The 21,437-nt window shown below is 41.5% G+C and overlaps 1 protein-coding gene across 2 annotated transcripts in view; it reads right to left on the bottom strand.

Annotated features, from left to right (window-relative positions):
* Nucleotides 1-236: 236 nt before the first annotated feature.
* The window catches only part of SPOCK3 (SPARC (osteonectin), cwcv and kazal like domains proteoglycan 3), a 200,007-nt gene continuing 178,806 nt past the window's right edge, over nucleotides 237-21,437 (bottom strand). For both annotated transcript variants that reach the window (XM_048509463.1, XM_048509464.1), the window contains 3 exons: nucleotides 20,131-20,193; nucleotides 5,811-5,948; nucleotides 237-1,871 (listed from right to left, as the gene is read on the bottom strand). In XM_048509463.1, coding sequence (XP_048365420.1) covers nucleotides 1,714-1,871; nucleotides 5,811-5,948; nucleotides 20,131-20,193 — 359 coding nt within the window. In that variant the 3' untranslated portion in view covers nucleotides 237-1,713. The remainder of the gene's footprint in view (nucleotides 1,872-5,810; nucleotides 5,949-20,130; nucleotides 20,194-21,437) is intronic.

Raw genomic sequence — 21,437 nt, 5'->3', positions numbered from 1 at the left:
AAGTGAAGAAAAGAAGAATGATATAAGTTGCTTTGTGTTCCTAATGGGAAAAAAGGTGGGGTCTAAATAAATTAAATGCATACATTCAGAAAGCACCTAGCAACAAATAAACATGCTTAAAGGACTACTACCTCTGAAACGGGGGACATGTTATAGAACAGAAGAATCAGGATTAAAGTCAAAATGTTATCAAAGGTCTCTGACAACTATACCTCTAAGAATCACACAGTGTAAAAGTTGGTTACAAGAGTCTTTATTTTGCAAACTATACATAAACATAAAAAAGAAAAACAGTAGTATTCTTTAATAATGCATAAGATAATCATTAAATTTTGTATTAAACCTACTGAAATCAATGCAAAGAAGAACCAAATTTTATTTCAATTAACTGTAGATAAAAATCAGGGAAAACAATAATGCACAGTTGAAATTAAACAACTGCTTGCATAATATTACCCAGGTTCTTTCAATTTTATTATGGCACAAAGCCATAGGTCTGATATGCATAAAGGTGGTGGAATTTAAAACGTCTACACAATTAATTAACATGCTAACATAAATACAGTGATTAAAATAATTTGCTCTACAGTCAAATTTTGAATGCTACTCTACATAAGAATTATAATGTATTCTACATGGTAATTACATAACAATGGGGCAGGGGAGAAAATAACCCACTTTTCCATTCCAGCAGCAGTACCTATATTGATATTAAATTTGGAATTTGGTAAAGCTCAGCTATTTGCCTAATAATCCTATATTGGTATGCATGCTATAAATCTTTCTATTTCTATTTTGCAAGGCACCTTACAATACTTCTCTAAATTTCTGATCTAGGAACAGAAAAAGAAATGAATTAGGATAGAGATGCAAAACTAATTGGTGTTGGAAAACAAAAAAAGCCCCAGCTTGGGCTGGAAAGCATATCTTGGGGATATTATTCTTAAGTACAGTGCAGTAATATAATAAACATATTCTTTATGAAAAGTTTTCCCATTAAAATATGTCAAAACTAATTTTATGATTAGAATGCTATAGAAATAAAGGTAAAATAAGCAGGCTCTCTGCACAACCAAATTTACATGATTTTGACTTGAAAAGAAACCATTAGCATAAAAGGACAACAAAACTTTAGATCTGCAGTGTTTATGCTTACCCATGTTTGCTGAATTTTAAAAACCACCATTTCAACATCATTGTAAGTGCAAAGGAGGATTATGCTCTTTTTTATAGTCATGGCTTTTTTGTTCTTCCAGTAAGTGACTTAGTACTTTACTGAATGCTACTCCCATCCATGCACATGTTGAAAACCCCACATGGTCTAAAGTCACTGCTAAAATGTAAGTTAACAGAGCACCGGCTGGAAGCAGCCACACACATTCCCAAGGAGAATGTTTTTCATGGAAGTAATTAAAAGTTTAGTTGTCCTTATGATTATCTGCACATTTTTTTAAAAGTAGAGAACACACACACATTCCTTTCTTCAGGCTAGACTCCAGTGTGATTTGTTCTGCTCAACAGCATATAAAAACAACATACAATGATTTTCATTTAAACAAAGAAAGTCTATGACTCCAGCCGCAATATTTCAAATAATCATACAAAATATACATGTTGTTTAGCATCTCCTTTTGACCTTCAACAGTGTAGGAATTTTCGGGCGGGTCACCACGTAATTTTAAGAAAGATATAATTTATTCACAGTTAAAAGCATCAAATGTATCCTTCATGGTCATCGTCATCATCATCTCCTTCATCTTCATCGTCATCTTCAATTTCATCCTCATCATTCATCATATCATCTTCCTCATCATCTGTCCATCCGTGGAAATCACCACTGGAAAAGTCACCTGATGTTTCAAGTTCAACAGCTAAGATAAAGTACACTGGTGTTACTATATGTCAAAGGTTTGCTTCAAGATGAAAGATGATATTTTATTTTATCTTTCCATATAGAGGACAAAAAAACTATTGCAATAGAATTCTTACAGAACTGGAAGATGCATAAAAATGTATGAGGCCCTAATCCCTACTGAGATTAAAATCAATGAAGCTGTTCTAAACCTATTTGAAACAGTTTTGCATCTCCTGTGAACAGATTAATTATCTGCTGAATTATATCAACAATTGGCCAGAGAAGAAAGACAATACTAGTGAATGGGAATTTTTACCCAAAATAAACGAGTCTGGTAAATTACCCCTTGGCCCTGCCAATCTACAAAAAGGGTGACAAAAATGATCCTAAAAAACTATTTTCCAAGAAGTCTCTTGAGCATAGAATCAAGTTTATACGGTAAATTCCTAAAACTTAAATTAGATGAATGGGTTGAAACTAATAATGCCATACACCCAGTGGTGGGATTCAGCAGGTTCACACCACTTCGGCAGAACTGGTTGTTAAAATGGTGCTTATAAACAACCAGTTGTTAATTTATTTGAATCCCACCACTGGAACCAGTTGTTAAATTATTTGAATTCCACCACTATTCCACCCTATTAGACTGGATTTAAAAGAGGGCATTCTACTTTGAAGCATTGCCTAACTCTGTATTACATGGTTGCAGCTGCTATGAAAGATCATTCAAAGGCCTTGTATGTAGCCTTTGTGGATCTGGAATCAGCCTTTGATTCACTGGACAGAGAAAGGTTACGATTGACTAACATTAAGATCAATCAATGTTTAATATACCTCATAATGCAACTTCACCAAAATACCTCTGTAAAAATCATGGTAGAACCCCTGGTACTGACCAACAAAATACCAGTTTGGAAAGATGTCAAACAAGGTTGTGCTTTGGTACCTATTTTATTTCATCTCTTTATCAGTGATATTGTGGGTAAAGTGAAGGGTATGGAATATATGTGCCCCACTGTGGATAGGTTTACAGTACCCATACTACTGTGTGCTGATGATATGATGCTTGTTTCAAGATCTGAAATCAATGTTAAAAGCCTTCTAGGTCTGTACTGCAAGGAAGAGGGGCTTAATATAAATTATACCAGAACTATGGTTGATGGTATTTAGGCGAAAGCCAAGAAAATCTGCTTAGAGTATCTTGGGAACTCCAGCTGAACAATGTAGCTTCAATAAGTATTTGGGAGTAACTTTTAGCAAAACACTCTCCTGGAAAGCTCACCTAGCCTCTGTTAGAACACAAATTTTGGAAAACATGAGTGTGATGACAATTTTTTTTTACACAAAGGGAGGTTGTTTAGTGAACCCAGCCAACCCAGCCAACTGTTTGCCAGCAAAGTAATTCCATCTAAACTATACGGAGCCAAAACATGAGGGTGAAATAACCAAGTGTTGTTGAGCTTCGAAAGACTGCAGTATCAGTTTATGAGGAGGATTCTTGCACTCCCAAGAGGGTCACCCACAGCTTTAATTAGGGCAGAACAGGGGCTCCCCTCAGTAAAAGCCTGCGTTAATACAACCATTTTAAAACACTGGAAAATGAAGCTAACAAACAAGACTCTCTTGGTCAGCAGAGCTGGTTACCCCTGAGGTCTTTGATGAAATCCAGAGGAAATGCTGCAATCAAAACAAGATATTCTATTGCAGATGATCTGCTAAATGGCAAAAAGGATTAAAGTCTCTGTGACTGGATCATCCACAATGATGCTGTGTTAGACTGTGATTTAATCAAATAAAGTAAGGATGGCTTTTACTTTTAAAATTCCATGCTGTGCCATCAGCAATGCAAATTGGTCGTTTTCCACACATCCTTGGGCCTCAACACTTTGTTATTTGTGGAGCAGGTGTGTTTGAAGATTTATTGCACTATGTGCTTGTTTGCTCCCTTTACAGTGATCTAAGAAGTAAATATATCAATAGGTTACTGCCTAATAGTTCAGATATGCCTAATTATGAGAAATTGATTTTTTTGTAGTCTGATCACTATGTCTCTGAAAAAATAGCCCTTTGTGCACTGGCAGCTAGAAAGATCAACACAGTAATGGTTTAATTTTTCTAATCCCCCTTTTTATGTCTAGGTAACTACTGATGTATACTTTTAATGTAAAGTGTAAAGATTGTGAAGATCAATGGCCAATGCAATAAAATTTGGTCTATTCTATATGGGATTTCCCCAGTGGTGGGATCCAAAAATTTTAGTAACAGGTTCCCTCACCAGCTCCTCTCAGCAAAGGGGGAAGAGTGTACCTAGGCAAACCTGAGCCCTGGGAAAAACCTGAGTTGAATGCCCCCCCCATGGGCAGCCACCCCACCACGACCCCCCAATTTTTTTTGCACCAGGTCATTTCAAAATCATCATCACATTATAGAAAATGCCCCAACTCACAAATCTGAACACAGCAATGGTGAAACACACAGGTTCTTTGTTAGAGACTGGTGAGATAAAAGGTACGAAAGACTGAGAATCAATGAATTGCGGTACCTGAAAGGGATTAACCCAGTTCAGGGAGTTACATTATTAGTCGCAATTGCTATATGGAACCTTCATGTTCAAAGGCAGTATGCCTCTCGGGGAGGCGAGGGCTTGGAGATGGAAAAGTGGACCCAATTAGTAACCCCCTCTTGGCACACACAAATAATTAGTAACCCACTCTCGGGTACTGGTGAGAACCTGCTGGATCCCACCTCTGGATTTCCCCATATGCCATCAGTGTGAATGAGCTGGTCAGGTATTTTCATGATGTTGCAGAAGGTAGATAACTTGATTAAGGGCATTCAAGGTACAAGCAGACTACTTGATTTCCAGGGTCATCCTCCAGGTTCTGCTATATGTTTGTCTTAATTGACAGGAACTATCTTTTCATTCCTAAGGACACAACTTTAGTCAAAAGTTAGCAACATTTTAAGAGTAATTTTAAACACACTAACAGCCCAGTCTGGGAGAGAGGGCTGAAACAGCTTTGAAGAGCAGTGTGGCCTCATGCCGATATGTTTTTCACTTCCACTGGCATAAAGAACACTCCTGCTAGCGCAGGGCACAAATGCACTGGTGTCCAGCCAGTCCTCAGTTCTGCAGTGGTGAATCCCAGAAGTTGGGGCCACCATGGAGCAACATTGGCCTCCAATCAGATGCTAGCACAGGGGTGGAGGCAGGCGGGGCAATCCCCCAAATTAGCTGGCTTCCACCTGGGCTTTGCAGTCAGGTATGCCATGGCCAAGGGATCGGAGTTACATCACCCTTTCAGGGGCTCCCTTTAGCCCTATGGAGGGCTTTCTGGCTGTGGGATTTTTCATTTTCCCTGCCTCCCTGCACTGCTGGAAATACCTCTGGAGGTGGTGGGGTGGCACAGAAGGGGTGTCATTTCTGGCTGTCTTGGGCTCTGGATTGGGCTACTTGAACTTAAGCAAGTCTTATCAAAAAAGGAACAGGGACATTATAGATTTGGGCTTGTATAAATATGGAGCATTTTGCCAAAACTGGTGGAAAGGTTGTGAGATCATATTAGGCTGTACTTCACAATCAAATCTTGGTTTTCAGCCCACTGGAATGCTCCGGTTTGGAGTCTTACCAGTGGGAGATCTAACGAACAGACTGAAATGGGTTCACACTTTTTGCTATTATTTTTTCCAGTGAATATGTAGGACATGAACATAGAGGGAGAGAAACTGCAAGTTGGCAGTTTTGAGACTCAAGGTTTCGAGATGCCAGAACAAGCAAACCAAAGCTTTCTAAATGAAATAAAAGGGAAAATAAAATAACAGAAATTTTCAAAATTGGTCAGGCAACAGTATGCATTCCTGTTGAGCACTGCACTCCACCCTTAAAGGCTGTCAATTTGTCAAAATAGCATAGTGATTTTTTACTCAAGATAACAGGAAGATTTCTGTGACTTACCACAGTCTGCTGCACCATGTGTTCTGGATCCTGTAACCTCATTGCCATATCTGTCAACACACCAACACTGCCCTGCACTTCCATGGCACTGAGTTGGTTTATAGTATCCATCTTCATCACATAAAGGGATATACAACCCTGTGCAATATATACAAAAATTAAATAGAATATTTAACAAAACAGAATATCATTTCACCAAACAATTTGTGAACAATCTCATAATTTTTCTAAGGTCTTTAATCATCGAATGCTCGTATGCTCAAGATTGAAGCATGTATCCCTTCAAAGGCTCCTATGAATGACTAGCAAAACCTCTTTAATCCATCTGCTCTTAGGCTGAATCATCTATACCTGATCTACAGCTATGCTTTTGATGGTGTTAGAACAGGAGGAGAGAAGTCCCCATGGCATAAAATTCTTTCAAATTGGCTACTTTTGTGTGATGAGAGCTGCATGTACATGAGGAAATAAACACCCTTCTGAATTAAAAAAAATCCATTCTTGAGATGGCATTTGTCTTGATATTCAGGAAATAATTCCTGATCTAAATATGAAATTAAAATAATTAGGTGATGCCTTCCTGTAACCAACACAAACTTTGTAAAAATCTGTTGTGTGGTGTGCAGGGACTACTGAATATATTCAGTGTCAAAAGAATAAGTAGAGCTTATAGTTTTCTAAGTAAGGGTATCCCTATAAAGGGGATAAAACTATAATCAGCCCTGGAGGTTGCTACTACAAAGGATAATTTCAGTCTATTGTAAAATTTATATACATGTCATCTTCTTTTACTGCAATTCAGGCTCTTCTACTTTTGCACTTCACTATGGGATATCAAACTTTAACATAGTTTTGTTACCTCAGGCAGTTCTTTGCCTACAGGGATTGTTTTGTGGCTTAAGACTGTTTCTGTAAAAATTTACTTTCACCCAGCTGTTCAGTCCAAGCCTATTATATTGTTTTGTCCAATAGAAACATGTCATTTGCATTTGTTTTTCATATTTTACAATATGACTTGAGTCATTGAGACAGGCAGACCATAAGTGAAGTTAATAATGAACATGAAGATAATTTGTATAGAGATCAGATAAGGTCAAATATCCAAAGAGGATAAGAGATCATAGACTATGGATGACATACGTTGTTATTGTACAAAGATATTTATAGGCAACTAGCGGGCCTGGCCATGCGTTGCTGTGGCAATTGTCCTCCTCATCACAGTCCGCAACCCACACAGATGTCCATGCAGGTCTAATGATCCGCAGCATAGCCTTTTGGGATAGTCAAATGGAATCCCTCTTTCCCTTTTCAATTCACACTGTTATATGGTGGTGTCTTTTTTTAGTATAAGGTAACCCCTTTCCATTCCACAATGGAACTGTCCAGAGTGCGAATCCCGCTGTCCATGAGACTGGTTGACACACACAGTCCTGGCTTGGGTAAGGCAGAACTGGGGCAAGGAGGCTATCCCAGTCAGGCAGCAGAGGCAGGGTGGTAAGGTGCTCAGATCGAGGCCAGCTCCCTGGGTTCGTAAAGGACCATGTGCAAAAGAAGCGGAGCCAGTAGTGTTGGTTCGCCCCACCCTGCAGATTGTCTCAGAAGAAAAAGGCAAACTCTGGCTTGCTTTTAGTAAAAGAGAGCTGTGGCAAATATGGGTGAGGAAGTAGTTAAGTGGTGGTTGGATGTGAGGGAGGGCAGAGTGAGGTGTGTGAGGATGAACTGGATGTGTATGAGAGTATGTGTGTTGTGTGGTAGCAGTGGGTGAGGCACAGAGAGTGAAAGTTACCTGCGTGTGAGAGGGGGAACCCCATCTGATGTCTCATATGGCAAAGTGTATGTGTTTCACTTCCACTCGTATTACCTAAACAGTATAACCTATTTACTGTTTTCAGTGCTCATCTCTGGCCATCTGCGTGAACATTCTAAGGGCATACCAAGCCCTCAGGCCACAGACATGCTGCACAAACCTTCTAAGGGAGACAGTTAAACACAACCAGCTTCGTGGCCTGGTGTGCCAGGAAAAAGACATTTTACCTGGCTCAGGTATTGAATTTCAGCAATGTGAATATCCGAAAACCTGCCCACATTGGAAAGGCACGTTGAGTGAAAATTTGAAAGAAATCCATCCAGTGGTTTCAGAGTTAGAGAACGACTCACAAATGGATGGTTTGCTTTTTATATATATAGATATACAATTGAAAGGCAAAGTCAATTTATGTCAGAATGCAATCTATTTTTTCATATAACAGCAAACCAATGTCTTGTGATTCCAATATTGGTTTGTTTAAAACATCTGAACACTTCTTTAAGAATTCTTATCTATATATATAATTGAACATGTTCCTAAAGACAAACCAGAAAAAGTGAAGGAAACTGGATATGTAGTCCAGAGAGTGCCACTTCTCATGTACAGAGGGTCTGAGGGAATTACAACTTCCAGACTCCTTCTCACTCAGTTGGTAACACTTCTTAAAGTTCTGGTGTCCTCACAGGGCTGTCCTATTCCTTGCCTGAGCCAACTCTTGAGTAAGTCAGCAACGAGCCTGGCACCTGTGGTGAGGAATGAACAGACCACCCTACCCTAGGCTGTTTGTGGGGCAGGGAGAGGCCTTACCACACCCACAGCAGCTCCAGCTCAGGTGGTAAGAGCAAGGCTTTAATGGGAGAGGCTTGACTATACCCACCAGGAAATTCCAGTCAAGCTATCAAAAACTGGGCTGAAGGGAAGACAGAAAGAGACAGTTGGAGTATGGGCAGAAAGAGAATGAGTGCTAGGGAGAGGAAGAAAAACAGAGAGCTAGGATAGGCAGCCAGAAAGAGAAAATGAAAGCTGGGGTATCTTAGAATCACAGAATTGGAAGAGACCAAAAAGGCCATCAAGTCCAACCCCCTGCAATGCAGGAACACACAATCAAAGCATTCCCGACAGATGCTCATCCAGCCTCTGTTTAAAAACCTACAAAGAAGTAGGGTGGCAGAAAGATAGAAAATAGAGAGTTGGGATAGGAATAAAGAAAAAAGAGATCTGGCATAAGTGGCAAAATGGTAAGAGTTGGGGTGGGGGCCAAAACAGGGTTGGGGAGTGGAACAGAAAGAGATAGCTGAGGTAGCAGGGCAAAAAGTTACAAACTGAGTTGGGGGAGTGGGGCAAAAAGAGAGCTGTGGTTGGGCCCAGAAAGAGAGTTGGGGTAGTAGGCAAAAATAAAGATTAAGAGAAGGGCTGGGAGGATGGAGAGTGAGAGGCAGAGAAAAAGGGGAAGAACAAAAAAAGAAGTGGGGATAATGTCCTCTTGAGTCTCCACTTGCGGGTTACCACTTGCTAGAGTTTGTTGTATTTTTTCATACAAGGACTCCCCATCTTCAAAGGAGCCCTGCCAGGTTCTCCCCCTTTGCAAAGCAGGGATCCAGCTTTGAAAAGTTGGGGGTGCCTATTGAGTGCTTCCCCATTTTCACCAGCACACCGCTGCCCCTCATTGGAAAAGCTGGGATTTTTTGTGGGGTGTGTGTGTGTGGCATAAAATTTCAGAGTTTGCGTTAGATGCCATTTCCTGTCTATATGCTCCTTCCATGTCTCTTGTCCGAAGGGGATTTGTTTTCTAGTCCCCACTGTATTTTTTCACACAATGGGCTTTATTTCTAGATTTTAATAATTCCCTGAGGACTATGCTTGATGAAACTACAGCACACATAATTGCTATGTTTCAAACATAATATTGGACTCTGAATGTCAATGAAATTTGGGTCTCTCTTTTACTACAAATGGCAACAAATCTGATAATATTTTCTAATAGCCTCTGACTTCTCGTCTTGTAGCTGGCTAGGTCTTGAATCTTTCAACATTTTTTTACTTCAGAACATGAAAATACTGGAATCTTACAGTGCATGCATTCCTAAGCAGAATCATACTCATCTAAATCCACTCAACTCAATTCTGCATATGGTTACAATGTTAAGCTTCCTTTTTTTACTAATGTCATTACTCAGAGAAAGTAGTATCTGGATTAGAAACTACATTATGCTATTTAAAGGTTAGACATCCTAGATATCTAGGAATCTTTATAAATGGTATTTATTTTACGGTGTCACAGAAATACCACAAACAAATAAATATGTTATCGTTTAGATCAGCTATTATTGTATCTAATATAAGGCCAAAGCTGAGGACATGGATTATTAATGCGTCTCTTTTTGTTTCATTTTCTTTTCTTGTGTCTTCATTGTAAGCTTTATCTTTCCACCCTTTTTTATTGTCATATTTCCAATTGATTTCTTTTTTATATTTTATATGCCATTTATACATAATGGATACACCAACATTGACAAATGTGCACTTCTACAGGAAAAAAAATTAAGGTAGTTTTAGGTGGAGACAGTCCAATCTAGATTGGGATCACATGGGAAGGACTTTTAATCTTTGTAAACAGAGATTCCTTCCTACATCCGATCAGAAGACCTGCACTAAAAACTTTTAAAGGCTTTGCCTGTGTAAAGCTGTTTAGCAGCAGAGTTCTCCAGGATTTATCTATTAAAGGATGATAATATAAAAGAGTAAGGGGGTGAGTTTGGTTCTTTGAATTATTAACCAGTAAACCAGACAGAATATCTGTAGAAACGTTTAACTTTTATTGTGAAAATATTGTTTTTATTGAGCAAGATGGAAAAATACAGGCATGGAAAATTAACCCTGTGAAAATTACCTCTGTAAAAATTAACTACTGTGAAGATAAAGGCTAAAATTATCAAAGTTCCTAGAACTGTTTAATTGTATTATGACCAATAGTAATTTTTTAAAAAAATCAATCAGGTTTCAGCTTGTTGTCTCACTGTTTTTAGGGATTACTGAATGCCCAAGTTGCCCTCCAAGAAATCTCACCTAGTCTCTGTCTGATACTTCCACCCAGAGAATCTGCTTTGTTTGTCACAGGAGTGCATATTTATAGAAAAACATCAATCTTATCTTTCTCTAAACCTCTTCTACCGTAATCATGTTGTTATTATCTAGATAACCAATTGGTTCATAACTAAATAAGAGATAACCAAGGTAACTGCAAATAAACTAATCAGCCTGTGCATATGAGTTGCATCTGATACAGCAAGATAAAAAGGCCAATCTCAACTCCTAACTTCTATTAAAAAGCAATTCATCAAACTTTTCTGTAACTATTTCAATTAATTGTCCAAGATTTCCTGCATTTTGCAGAGGGTTTAATTAGATGACCAGGGATGTCCCTTCCAACTCTGTTTCTATGATTTCTATGAAAGAAACTCTAAGCAAACAAAGTACATTACTAGTTGAAAAGTTCTTAAACGTGCCTGCAACTCAGCAAGAAAAGAGTAACGATTTCATAGTTACTACTATACCTTGATGATGTGAATTTCCATGGTGGAGTGTGATTGTGAACTTGGGCCTCCTGGATCCCACCCAAAATTCTGATCATTGCACCACATAAATATGTTTTTGTGGTCTACAGTCTGACTAATACTATTTGATCCATCTGGTGAAGAGGACATGAAGGAAGGAGCCACAGTGAATGTTAGAATTCACATGTCATGAGACCCCTTTTGTTTTTAACACATTTGTATGATCCTTCTATGAGATGTGCAACTATCCTCTGAAATCCTCTTAAGGCATATTAAGGACATCAGAATAAAAATTCACATACATACAATAACCTTTATTAGGCATAAGTTAAAAGTTGTTTACAGAATGACCAGCAACCATTGAATAGGGGCAGCAACAAATCGACAAAATAGCAACAGATTATCAGAAGGAAATAAAAAAAATTAAATCTTCTATAAAATATTATTTAAAAAACACAATAAATACAATATGATAAATGAATAAATTTAATAGATTAATTAGTAAAAATATATATGTAAAACATATATATGTAAAAACATAAAACTGCAGTACTAAATATATATATATATGAGAAAAGGCCCAAAGGTATATCTCTTGTAAACAAAGTGAAGATACCTGTAAAAGAAACTTTGCAACTCCTTCAAGAATCTCAGAATCACTACTAGTGAGGGAAAAAAGCCAATTTAGATGCTACTATGACCCCGGATTTGTCAATGGATACATTGCAAAGCGAGAAGATTCTATCTTTTGTGTATTTCAGACAATGAAATAGAACATGGGTGATTGATTCCAGCTAATTTGGGCAAAAATCACACACTCTATCCTGGAGCAGAATTGACAATGCGGCCAAGTGAGATGGCTGATGGGAAGACATTAAACCTTGCCCTAGTTAGGATCCATTTCTGTCTGGGCACTGTCAGAATATCAAGATACTTGGCTATATGCCTGTGGATAAGAGGAATATTATGATATAATGGAGAAGACGATTTTCTGGCTTGTGGTAGTAATCATTGATATTCCTGATCTAGAAGCCTTGTTTTTAGGGTGCAGAATATCTCATTAGATGACAGCATATATAAGGTTTCAAGGGACAGGTCCAACAATTGGACTTTTGAGTTGAGAAGTTGCCACCATTCAAAAGACAATAGTTCCGGTACACAGAGAACATTAAAGTGTTCTTGTTAGTTGAAACAGAGCCTGAGCCAGAATTTGAAAGTAATAAGCCACACTCTGGTTTCTAAAAAACTCACACCAGCTTCTAGACAGAGGCATAGGGTACACACAGTGGTGGGATTCAGCAGGTTCGCACCACTTCGGCAGAACCGGTTGTTAAAATGGTGTTGTAAACAACCAGTTGTTAAATTATTTTAATCCCACCACCAGAACTGGTTGTTAAATTATTTGAATCCCACCACTGGGTACACAGTGCGGTACCCCAAAGATCTTACATAAAAAACTTGCCTGAACTCTTTTGACATTATTCCAATGTCCAAGTCACAAAGGCACACCATATAGTAGTGGTTGAACCACCTTCATGCTGAAGACATTTAGCACGGGTGGAATATATCTATGACCTTTTGAGCAGAAAAGTTTCAAAACTGCTGCTGATTTCAGATAGCTGCTTTTTACTACTTTGTCTCTATGAGTTGCCCATTTATCACGATGGTGAAAACGAAGCCCAAGGTATTTGAAAGATCCAACTTGTTCAAGCAATTTGCTATTACGATGCCATTTTAAAGGTTTGTAAAAATGAGTAAACACCACGATTTTTTATTTAGACGGATTCAGAGTTAAATGGTTGGAAGAACAGTAGTCAGTACATTGATCTAGTGATCAATACTATATTGTCAGCATATAGAAGTACCAGAATTTTCTTATTCCCTAATGATGGACAATGTGAAACAATTGTGTCTAGGACTGGTGCCAAATCATTAATGAATAAATCTATATATATAAACGTGAAATACCACTCACTGACTCATGCACAGAACTCAAAAACTACTGAAGCCACACACATGAAATTTGGCACACCTGTTCCTTACATACTCCAGGTGCTCCCTAAGAAAGGGTTTTTCAAAATATTCAGTTTTACTCGAGTTATTACACATTTACTGTTTTCACTCTTCATCTCTGGCCATCTGCATGAACATTCTATGGGCAAACCAGCCCCCCAGTCCACAGACATGCTGCACAAACATTCTAAGGGTGACAGTTAAACACAACCAGCTTCATGTCTTTCACCAAGGTGCACCAAATGCACTCTAACACTGCCCTCAACAACGCATGTGAACCTATCCCTTCTGCTGAAACCGCTACAGGGAGAAGAGGAATTAAGCACAGAAAGTGCTTTACTCACAGCATTATAAAAAGACAACTACAGGAAGCTGCAGCAAAATATGCGAAAACAAACCCATCAGTCCACAGACAGGCTGTGAGGAAATATGCTGCATGTCACCCCAAAGTTCACAAACAGGCTGCAAAGAAGTATGCTGAATGTCACCCCAACGTTAACAGACAGGCTGTGAAAAAGTACTCCTCCACCCACCCTCACGTTAACAACACCGCTACAGCTAAATACTAACAACATACAAACCACACTATCACCTTGGACTACTAAACATTTGTCGGGTTTTGTATATGGACATCAGATTTACTACTGTGGAGACAAGTTTACTGCTCTCGGCCTCCGATCATCCTGTGCTTGGTGTCGTACTCTGAAGTGACGGGATGAGTCCCCAGGAATGTGCTGCAGTGGTGGTACAGTCCAGCTCCCTGCCCTTCAACCCTACCCTGAACCTCTTCACAGCCTTCTCACTCATCAGCATCCAGTGACAGAACACTTCCTTTCTGCATCCCGATAATACAACGGCTGCTTCCACATGATGTCTTTTGGAGCCCACCAGGGGAAAGAGAGCACTAATATATCGCATTATAAAAAGCTGCTGCAAAATATGCAAAATATGCAAAAACAAACCCATCAGTCAACAGACAGGCTGTGAGGAAATAAGCTGCATGTCACCCCGAAGTTCACAAACAGGCTGTAAAGAAGTATGTTGAATGTCACCCCGAAATTCATAGAGAGCCTGTGATGAAGTATGCATGGCGAAGCACGGGTGCCCTGCTAGTTAAATAATATTGGGGCCCAAACGCAGCCCTGCTTGGCACCTCTTGTTACTTGAATTTTCATGGTGAGGGCACCACTGTTGGTGCTTTTAATCTGATAGGAGGTTTCACCATAAAGAACCATAATAATTTGAATGAGTCTGTCCTCAGCTCCAATCTTTTCAAGTTAGTGCCATAAAAGATCTCTATCCACTAAATCAAAGGCTCCCTTTAGATCAAGAAAAGCTGTGTAAAGCTTGGTATGGCCCTTCCTTTTCTGAAACCTATCTGCTCAGGGCCTAGAATACTATTCTTGATTAGCCAGAAATTGAGCCTACCCAAAAGATACTGCACATAAAGTTTCGCAGATACAGATAAAAGGCTTATCGGTCTATAATCGGCCGGGAGCACATAGTCACCACTTTTATAGATTGGCTGAATAATGGTATTGGTCCAAGCATGGGGTACTATGCCCAACTGGTTGACCGCTGAAAAAAGGGAGGCCATGAGATGAGAACACCAATCAGAAAAGACTTTGTAGATCTTGGGGGAACAAGATCTGGGCCTGGAGCTTTGTGAGATTTTAACTGGCTTATAAGTTAGTTAATTTCCACATCAGAAACTCTGGGCCCACAATTTACACATTTTGGAAGATTTGGATCAGACAAAGAGTTGTATCTGACCTCCTCCTTAAATAGATCCTTAAAATATGATAGCCATGTCTGAGGGTCAATATTGGACATTGAGTGGGTTAGGTTGCGTGTACCACTGGATACAATTGACCAGAAAGTTTTTCTGGAATAAAAATTTCACATAGGTATTTTAACATATGGCATACCGTATATACTCGTGTATAAGTTGACCCGCATATAAGTCGAGGCACTTAATTTTACCACAAAAAACTGGGAAAACTTATTGACTTGCGTATAAGTCGAGGGTGGGAAATGCAGCAGCTGCTGGTAAATTTCAAAAATAAAAATAGATACCAATAAAATTACATCAATTTTAGTGGAATCAGTGGCTAGCCTGGGCCCACGTGTTGTGGAGTTCTGGGTGATTTGGTAGCGGGGAGATAGAGGGATGGGGGCACCACTCATGGGGCCAGGGATTCCAGTGTTAATGGGGCCAGAGGTAATTGATGGCCGGTAGTGCGGCTGGCCTTATGATAGAAGAGCAGGGGCCCAGAGATATGGGTTACATGCTCGCATTTCGCCTTCTGACCCCTCCGTCCTATCGGAGGAATGAGTGAAGTGGTTGCGGGTTCCAGAGAAAATACGCCCTGCTTAGTCCCTGGTGGTGTTGTTCTGGCAATGCCAGGTCCATCAATAATAAGACCGCCCAGTTCTTCGGGGACTATCTCAGGGAGATCAACAGATGGACCTGGCTTGCATCACACCGAAACCTGGAGTCGCGTGGCGAGGGCAGGAGACCGTCGCCTTGGAAGCAGGTCGCGCCACCAGGTTTCGCGTGTCTTCACCGGGCTCGAACTCAGGGCCGGGGGGGCGGTGTGGCGATGTTCATCCGTCAGATTCAATTCCCTTCCAGGGCTGTCCCTGTCCCGGAGATCACCGGCATGGAATGTGCGTCAGCCTAGAAGTGGATTTGGCCTTGGAGGAGGTTAGCCCGTCCTTTTTTGGTGTACCCGATGCGCCCTAGCGCACCTGGGGACGGACCTGCCACGGTTCGCTGGAGGTGGTGGCTGACTGGGCGTATGCGGTTCCCTCGAACTTATTGTCCTGGGTGACTTCAACGTCCATGTCGATACCGCCCTCCTGTCACCCGGCGGCCGTCGCGGACCTGGTGTCATCCATGGCGACACTCAGGCCCTCTCCTTAGTAAACTCTGGCCCCACTCATGAGGGCTGGTCACACGCTGGATTTGGTCTTCGGTTCAGGGGAGTTGACTTGGTCGTGAATCCTCTATAGATAGAGTGCCATGTGGTCCGACCATTTTGCCCTGTAAGGTTCGGATGGACCTGCCGCTACCAACCCTGTCTAGGCGACGGGCTGATGGTTATGCCGCCAGCGGAGACTTATGGATCCAATTGGTTTTCACTGAATGCTCCTGCGGATCCTGAATCTCGCCGGCTACACTTCTCGATGAGCAGGTGGAGGATTTAAGATTCCGGCTCTCCGATGCCATCGAGGTTGTTGCCCCGGCGTCCTTCATGCCTGCTTCTCGGGCGTGGCCCCATAATTTATGGTATACTGTGGAGCTCCGCCATGCATGAAGCGGGGCCTCAGGCGTCTGGAGCTGCAGCGCGGAGGAAATCTCGCGGTATTGTGGCGAAGTGGCGCCAACATCTTGAGGCAGGGACGCTTATGAAGGCCTATGAGATGGCGCATCGAAGGAGGCGAAGAGGGCTTTCTTCTCCTCCTTTCTACCGCGATCCGCCAGCCTCGCCCGGCACAGATTGTTCTCGCGGTGATTACGGCTCCTTGACCTCCCTGTACCGAGGAGGGTCTTATAACTCCTCAATTGACTATTAGCTGTGAGGCATCTGGCATTCATGGAGCTTTTTTTTTCGCGGATAAAATCACATCGCACTCCGGCCAGGACCTTCCCCACACTTTGTCTACAATTGTAGTGAACTGGAGGCTCCCTTGCTTACGTCTTCAGGCTCCACATGTTTTGCCCAGTTTTCCCTGCTCTCCGAAGCCGCTGCTGACGGGGCCTTGGCTGAAAACATGTTAGACTCTACTACCTGTCCCTTTCTGGATCCGCTCCTCCTGGCTTGTTAAGCTTTTGCCGGAGGAGCTCACATTCGACCTCCATCTGTTGAAGATTATCAATGGCTCTCGGAGGCAAAGGAGCCTTTCCCGGTGGGATTATGAGAGGAGGCAGTGGTCCGCCCACTTCCTCTTAGAAAAGACCATCCTTAGATCCTGGCGATCCTGGCTAAATTTTACCGCTCCGGCTCGAATCTTTACCGTTTCTGGGAAGGTAATTGAGAGAGTGGTGTTGGAGCAGGCTTCAGGGTTTCCCTGGATGATTTTATCGTATGCGTTCGATCCCTTCCAGTCAGGCTTCCGTGCTTGGGCATGGAATGACCGGAGACTGTCCCTCGTCGCCGGGCCAATGCAGAGCTCATCTCCGTGATGCGAAGCTTGACCGGTATGGATCGGCGCTGTTGGTATTGTTTAAGATCCTGACCGCGAGCCGTTTGATATGGTGCGACCACTTCATCTTTTGGGCCCACCGCCTGGCCGCCTGCGCGTGGGGCACTGTCCCTTCAATGGATTGCCCTGCGTTCCTCCGGGATCGGAGTCAGCAAGTGTGGTGTAGGGGACTCAAGCCTCTCGGGCGGTTACCCCACTTCATTGATGTAAGGGTACCTCAGGGGAAGCTTATTGTCCCCGCTGTTATTTAATATCTACAAGCACCCCTTGCTCAGCTGGTACGGAGCTTTGGGCCTGATCTGTCATCAGTAATGCGCTGATGACACTCAGCTCATTCTGTTGGATGGAGGGGGGGGCGGCCATCGCCTGCAGCTCTCCAGCACTGTTTGCGAAGGCAGTTGCTGGTTGGTTTGCAACTTAGAGCAAGGTTAAAAGCTCAATCCATCGAAGACGAGGAGAGTCCTCTGAAAGCAGTGCATTGGTCGTGGGGAGGGAGGAATTTCCAGCCGGGCGGTGTGGGAGGGGGGGCTCATTACGCCCGAGAAGGCCCCTCAGTCCGCAGAAATTCGGGGGTCCACCTGGATTCGATCTCTTTCAATGTGGGGAGACCCAGGTGGCCCATATATAACCCAGGTTGCGTTTTTCCATCTTCGGTTGACAGGCCTCGCTGCTGCCCCCTTCCTCTCCCACGCCAGACCTGGCCACCTTACGGTGATCCATGCAACGGTCGGTCACCTCCAGGTTGGACTATTGTGTAACTTTCGCTCTACGCTCTCACGGGCCTACCCTTGAGGTTGATCCGAAGTTACAACTGGTCCAAGAATGCAGCCGATTCGTTTGCTCACTGCACGGGAGGCTTCTTCCGCGGGACCATTACATTCGACCAATACTGTAGTCGCTTGCACTTTGGCTCCCCGGTTGAATTTCGGAGTTGTATCTTCCAAGGTATGGAGTGCTTACAGCACAAGGCCTTCACGCGGGCCTGGGGACCCTCATACCTCGGGACCGCGTTACTCCCATATGTCCCTACCACTAGGCCTCTGCGCTCAGCCAGAGGCCAATTTGCTGGTAGTCCCTGCCCTTCAATGATGCTGCTGGCCTCCACTTTCGGGCCAGGACTTTTACAGCTCTGGCCCCCCTGCCTGGTGGAGACACTCTTCCCTCCAGTTGTCCGGCACCCCGCCGGGACCTTGGTGAGTTCCTTGGGGCCTGCAGAGACGGAGTTGTTCCACCGTGCCTCTGGAAGAATGTCCAGCCGTTGACTGTGTGCCCTCTTCTCACCCTCCCATGTTTGGGCTCTATTACTATCTATGTGACCCATGCTTTTCTCCCCTCCTGGGAGGGTCCTAATAGGAATTCGCGAGGGCATTTGTTTATTGTTTATTGTTTTATTATTTGTTGCCATTTTAAATCTAATTTAGAAATTATTTACAGTCTGTATATGTATCTAGAAATTTGATGTTATTTGTTAATCAGCCCAGAGCCGCCGGGGATTGGGCGGTATATAAGACTGATAAATAAATAAAATAAAAATAAAATCAGTAGGTTAAATGTTTTTGAATATTTATTTCAAAGAAAAACAGTAAACTGGCTCTTGTAAGTGGAAAAAAGAGGGTCAACAAGAACAATATGGTCTCCAACAGGTAACTTTAAAGAAGTACAAAACCTTAGCTCAATACAGCAAACCAAGCTAAAACACAGGAGTTAAAATCCTTCAAGAAACTGGATTCCCCTCATCATCATCCTGTATGTCAAAATGTAACCCAACTTTAGATTTTTTAAGAGGGATATTACATCAGAAATGGAAAATCTACCTATTAGCTTCCATTCTAAACAATGGGGGATGTGGGCACCCTTTTGGGGGGGTCCAATAACTTTTGGATCCCCATTGACCCAAACTTCACCAAACCTGGCTGGTATCATAATGAGACTCTCTTTGAGTAGAGACCAGCCAGGTTTGAAATGAAAGTGGTTCAGAAGAGGTCCCAAAGTTATGGACCCTCAAAAGGGTAGCCTCATCTACTAATAGCTCCCCATTGATGAAACAATGGGGGAATGGGGGCACCTCCCTTTGGGGGGTCCATAACTGGACCCCAAAACCAAACTTTCTTACCAAACTTGGCTGGGTATCATCAGGAGTGTCTTCTGAGGGTACCCTGAAATTTTGGTGTTGCTAGCATAAAAACTGCGCCCCCTGCTGGCCGGCAAAGTAAAAACACACAATTTTTTTAATGACCTGCATATAAGTCAAGGGGAGCTTTTTCAGCATTAAAAATGTGCTGAAAAATTCGACTTATACATGAGTATATACAGTAGTCTTCAAGTTTGATAACTTACTACCACAGTTATCAGTAAATATAGAAATAATAAATCTTTACCACTGTAATTATGTACACATTTATTCTTCACAAGAGATTTGATTTCAGAAGGAAAAAGTAGAGGACTTTTAAAAGAGAAACATTATTTACCATTATTTACCAGCCCTTCTCTGTCATTCTTTCCTGTCTCTTTTTTAAAGTATAAATGGACATTCTAGTACTCTAATAAAACAGATATAGTATCTTGGATTGAGAAGGTAATAAAAATAAGCTTAATAGCTTCCAAAGACTTTATAAATTCTGTAACTGAAATTTAGTTTGGTCCATCATTTTAGGATTCATATTGATTTTGTGTTGCAGTTTCAGTAGGATTATTTATGTAAGCAATAAAAACTTCAAAAGAATGATCTATGACTTACCTAGGAGCTTCTTTCCCCCTTGCTGTTTCTGAATGTTGCTGAGCTCTGTCTGGCAAGGTGGATCTAGAATGACATGTTAAAATTTCAGTTGCACTTGAGAACAGAGAAATTGATTATTCAACTTAAATTGCATACAGTTTTAAAATGGCCTTTATTATTGAAGACTGATTTGAATAAGGGGTGAAATGCTGTAGGTATATTTGTGGTAACCCTAAACTCTGCCTAGTCTCAAGAAGTTTTGGATACAGTCCCACGTCACTGGCTATTCTGGCATTCCTAAGGTTTCACATACAGGGTAAACGGCAACCAGCATTCATTTTTTTCCTAGTATCTGATATACAGATATATTCAGCCTTCCATTCAACTGTTATAAACACAGCGTAACAGGCCCTCTGCCTAGGCAGCCAACAAAGTCTCAGCTAGGGATAAAGTAATGAAGACATTTTTTCTTGGCTAGAGAGCTACTCTGCAGCCTTTCATCAGTTCTGAATAACAGGATGCAACCCAAATAAAGCTTTTCATGGGCCTCTGGTGACACTTTTAGGATGGAGATTGTTGATAAGGTAGGATTTCAAAGAGGAACAACACTGCCCCAACCCAGTGGCTTAGAAACTGAAAAAAATGGCTCCTGCCAAATAAATCAAAATTCCATTTCCCAGTATGAGCATCTTAAAACCTGAAACCCTAACTGGGAAACAAAACAACTTTTAGAATTAAACTCCTTTTCAAAGTACTCATGAGGTTAATGAAGAATGTGAGTATGAGCATTATAAGAAACTTAATACTATGATAGAAGTGCACTACTACATCAAAGTTTAAGTCTCTCTTTTTTATACGATATATAATTCTGAGTATTTTCTCTTAAAAAAACTTTGCATTAATATTTATATTACATCATATTTATATGATGTAATATTTATATATTCTCTTTTTATGTTTATTGAATCAAAAATAGTTAGTGATGCTGCTCTATATTGCTAGTACAAGCACTCATGCTGTGTTACAGCAGGCAGTTAGGTTACACAGATTTTTGCCTAAGCAGAACATCTCTGGAAATATTTTCATTGCTCTTGTCCAATACTTTAGTATGCACAAAAACCATGAGTGTAAGGTACATAGTGAATGCAAAATCCATTATAACTTTCACAGTCCTTAGAAATGCTAGATTTTCACACATTCTACTTCGTTCTTGATTATCAGGGGCATAGCGCCAAGGGGCGGGGGAGGGTGCATGATGCACCAGGTGCACACCAGTGTGGGGGCATGGAAGGGACAGGAGTGGCAGGGGTGCAGGATGCATGCGTGCC

Source organism: Sphaerodactylus townsendi, linkage group LG10 (assembly GCF_021028975.2).
Source record: "Sphaerodactylus townsendi isolate TG3544 linkage group LG10, MPM_Stown_v2.3, whole genome shotgun sequence".
In the NCBI taxonomy this organism is placed as follows: domain Eukaryota; kingdom Metazoa; phylum Chordata; class Lepidosauria; order Squamata; family Sphaerodactylidae; genus Sphaerodactylus; species Sphaerodactylus townsendi.
The sequence above is the reverse complement of the archived record's forward strand: the minus strand, read 5'-3'. Positions and strand labels throughout refer to the sequence as shown.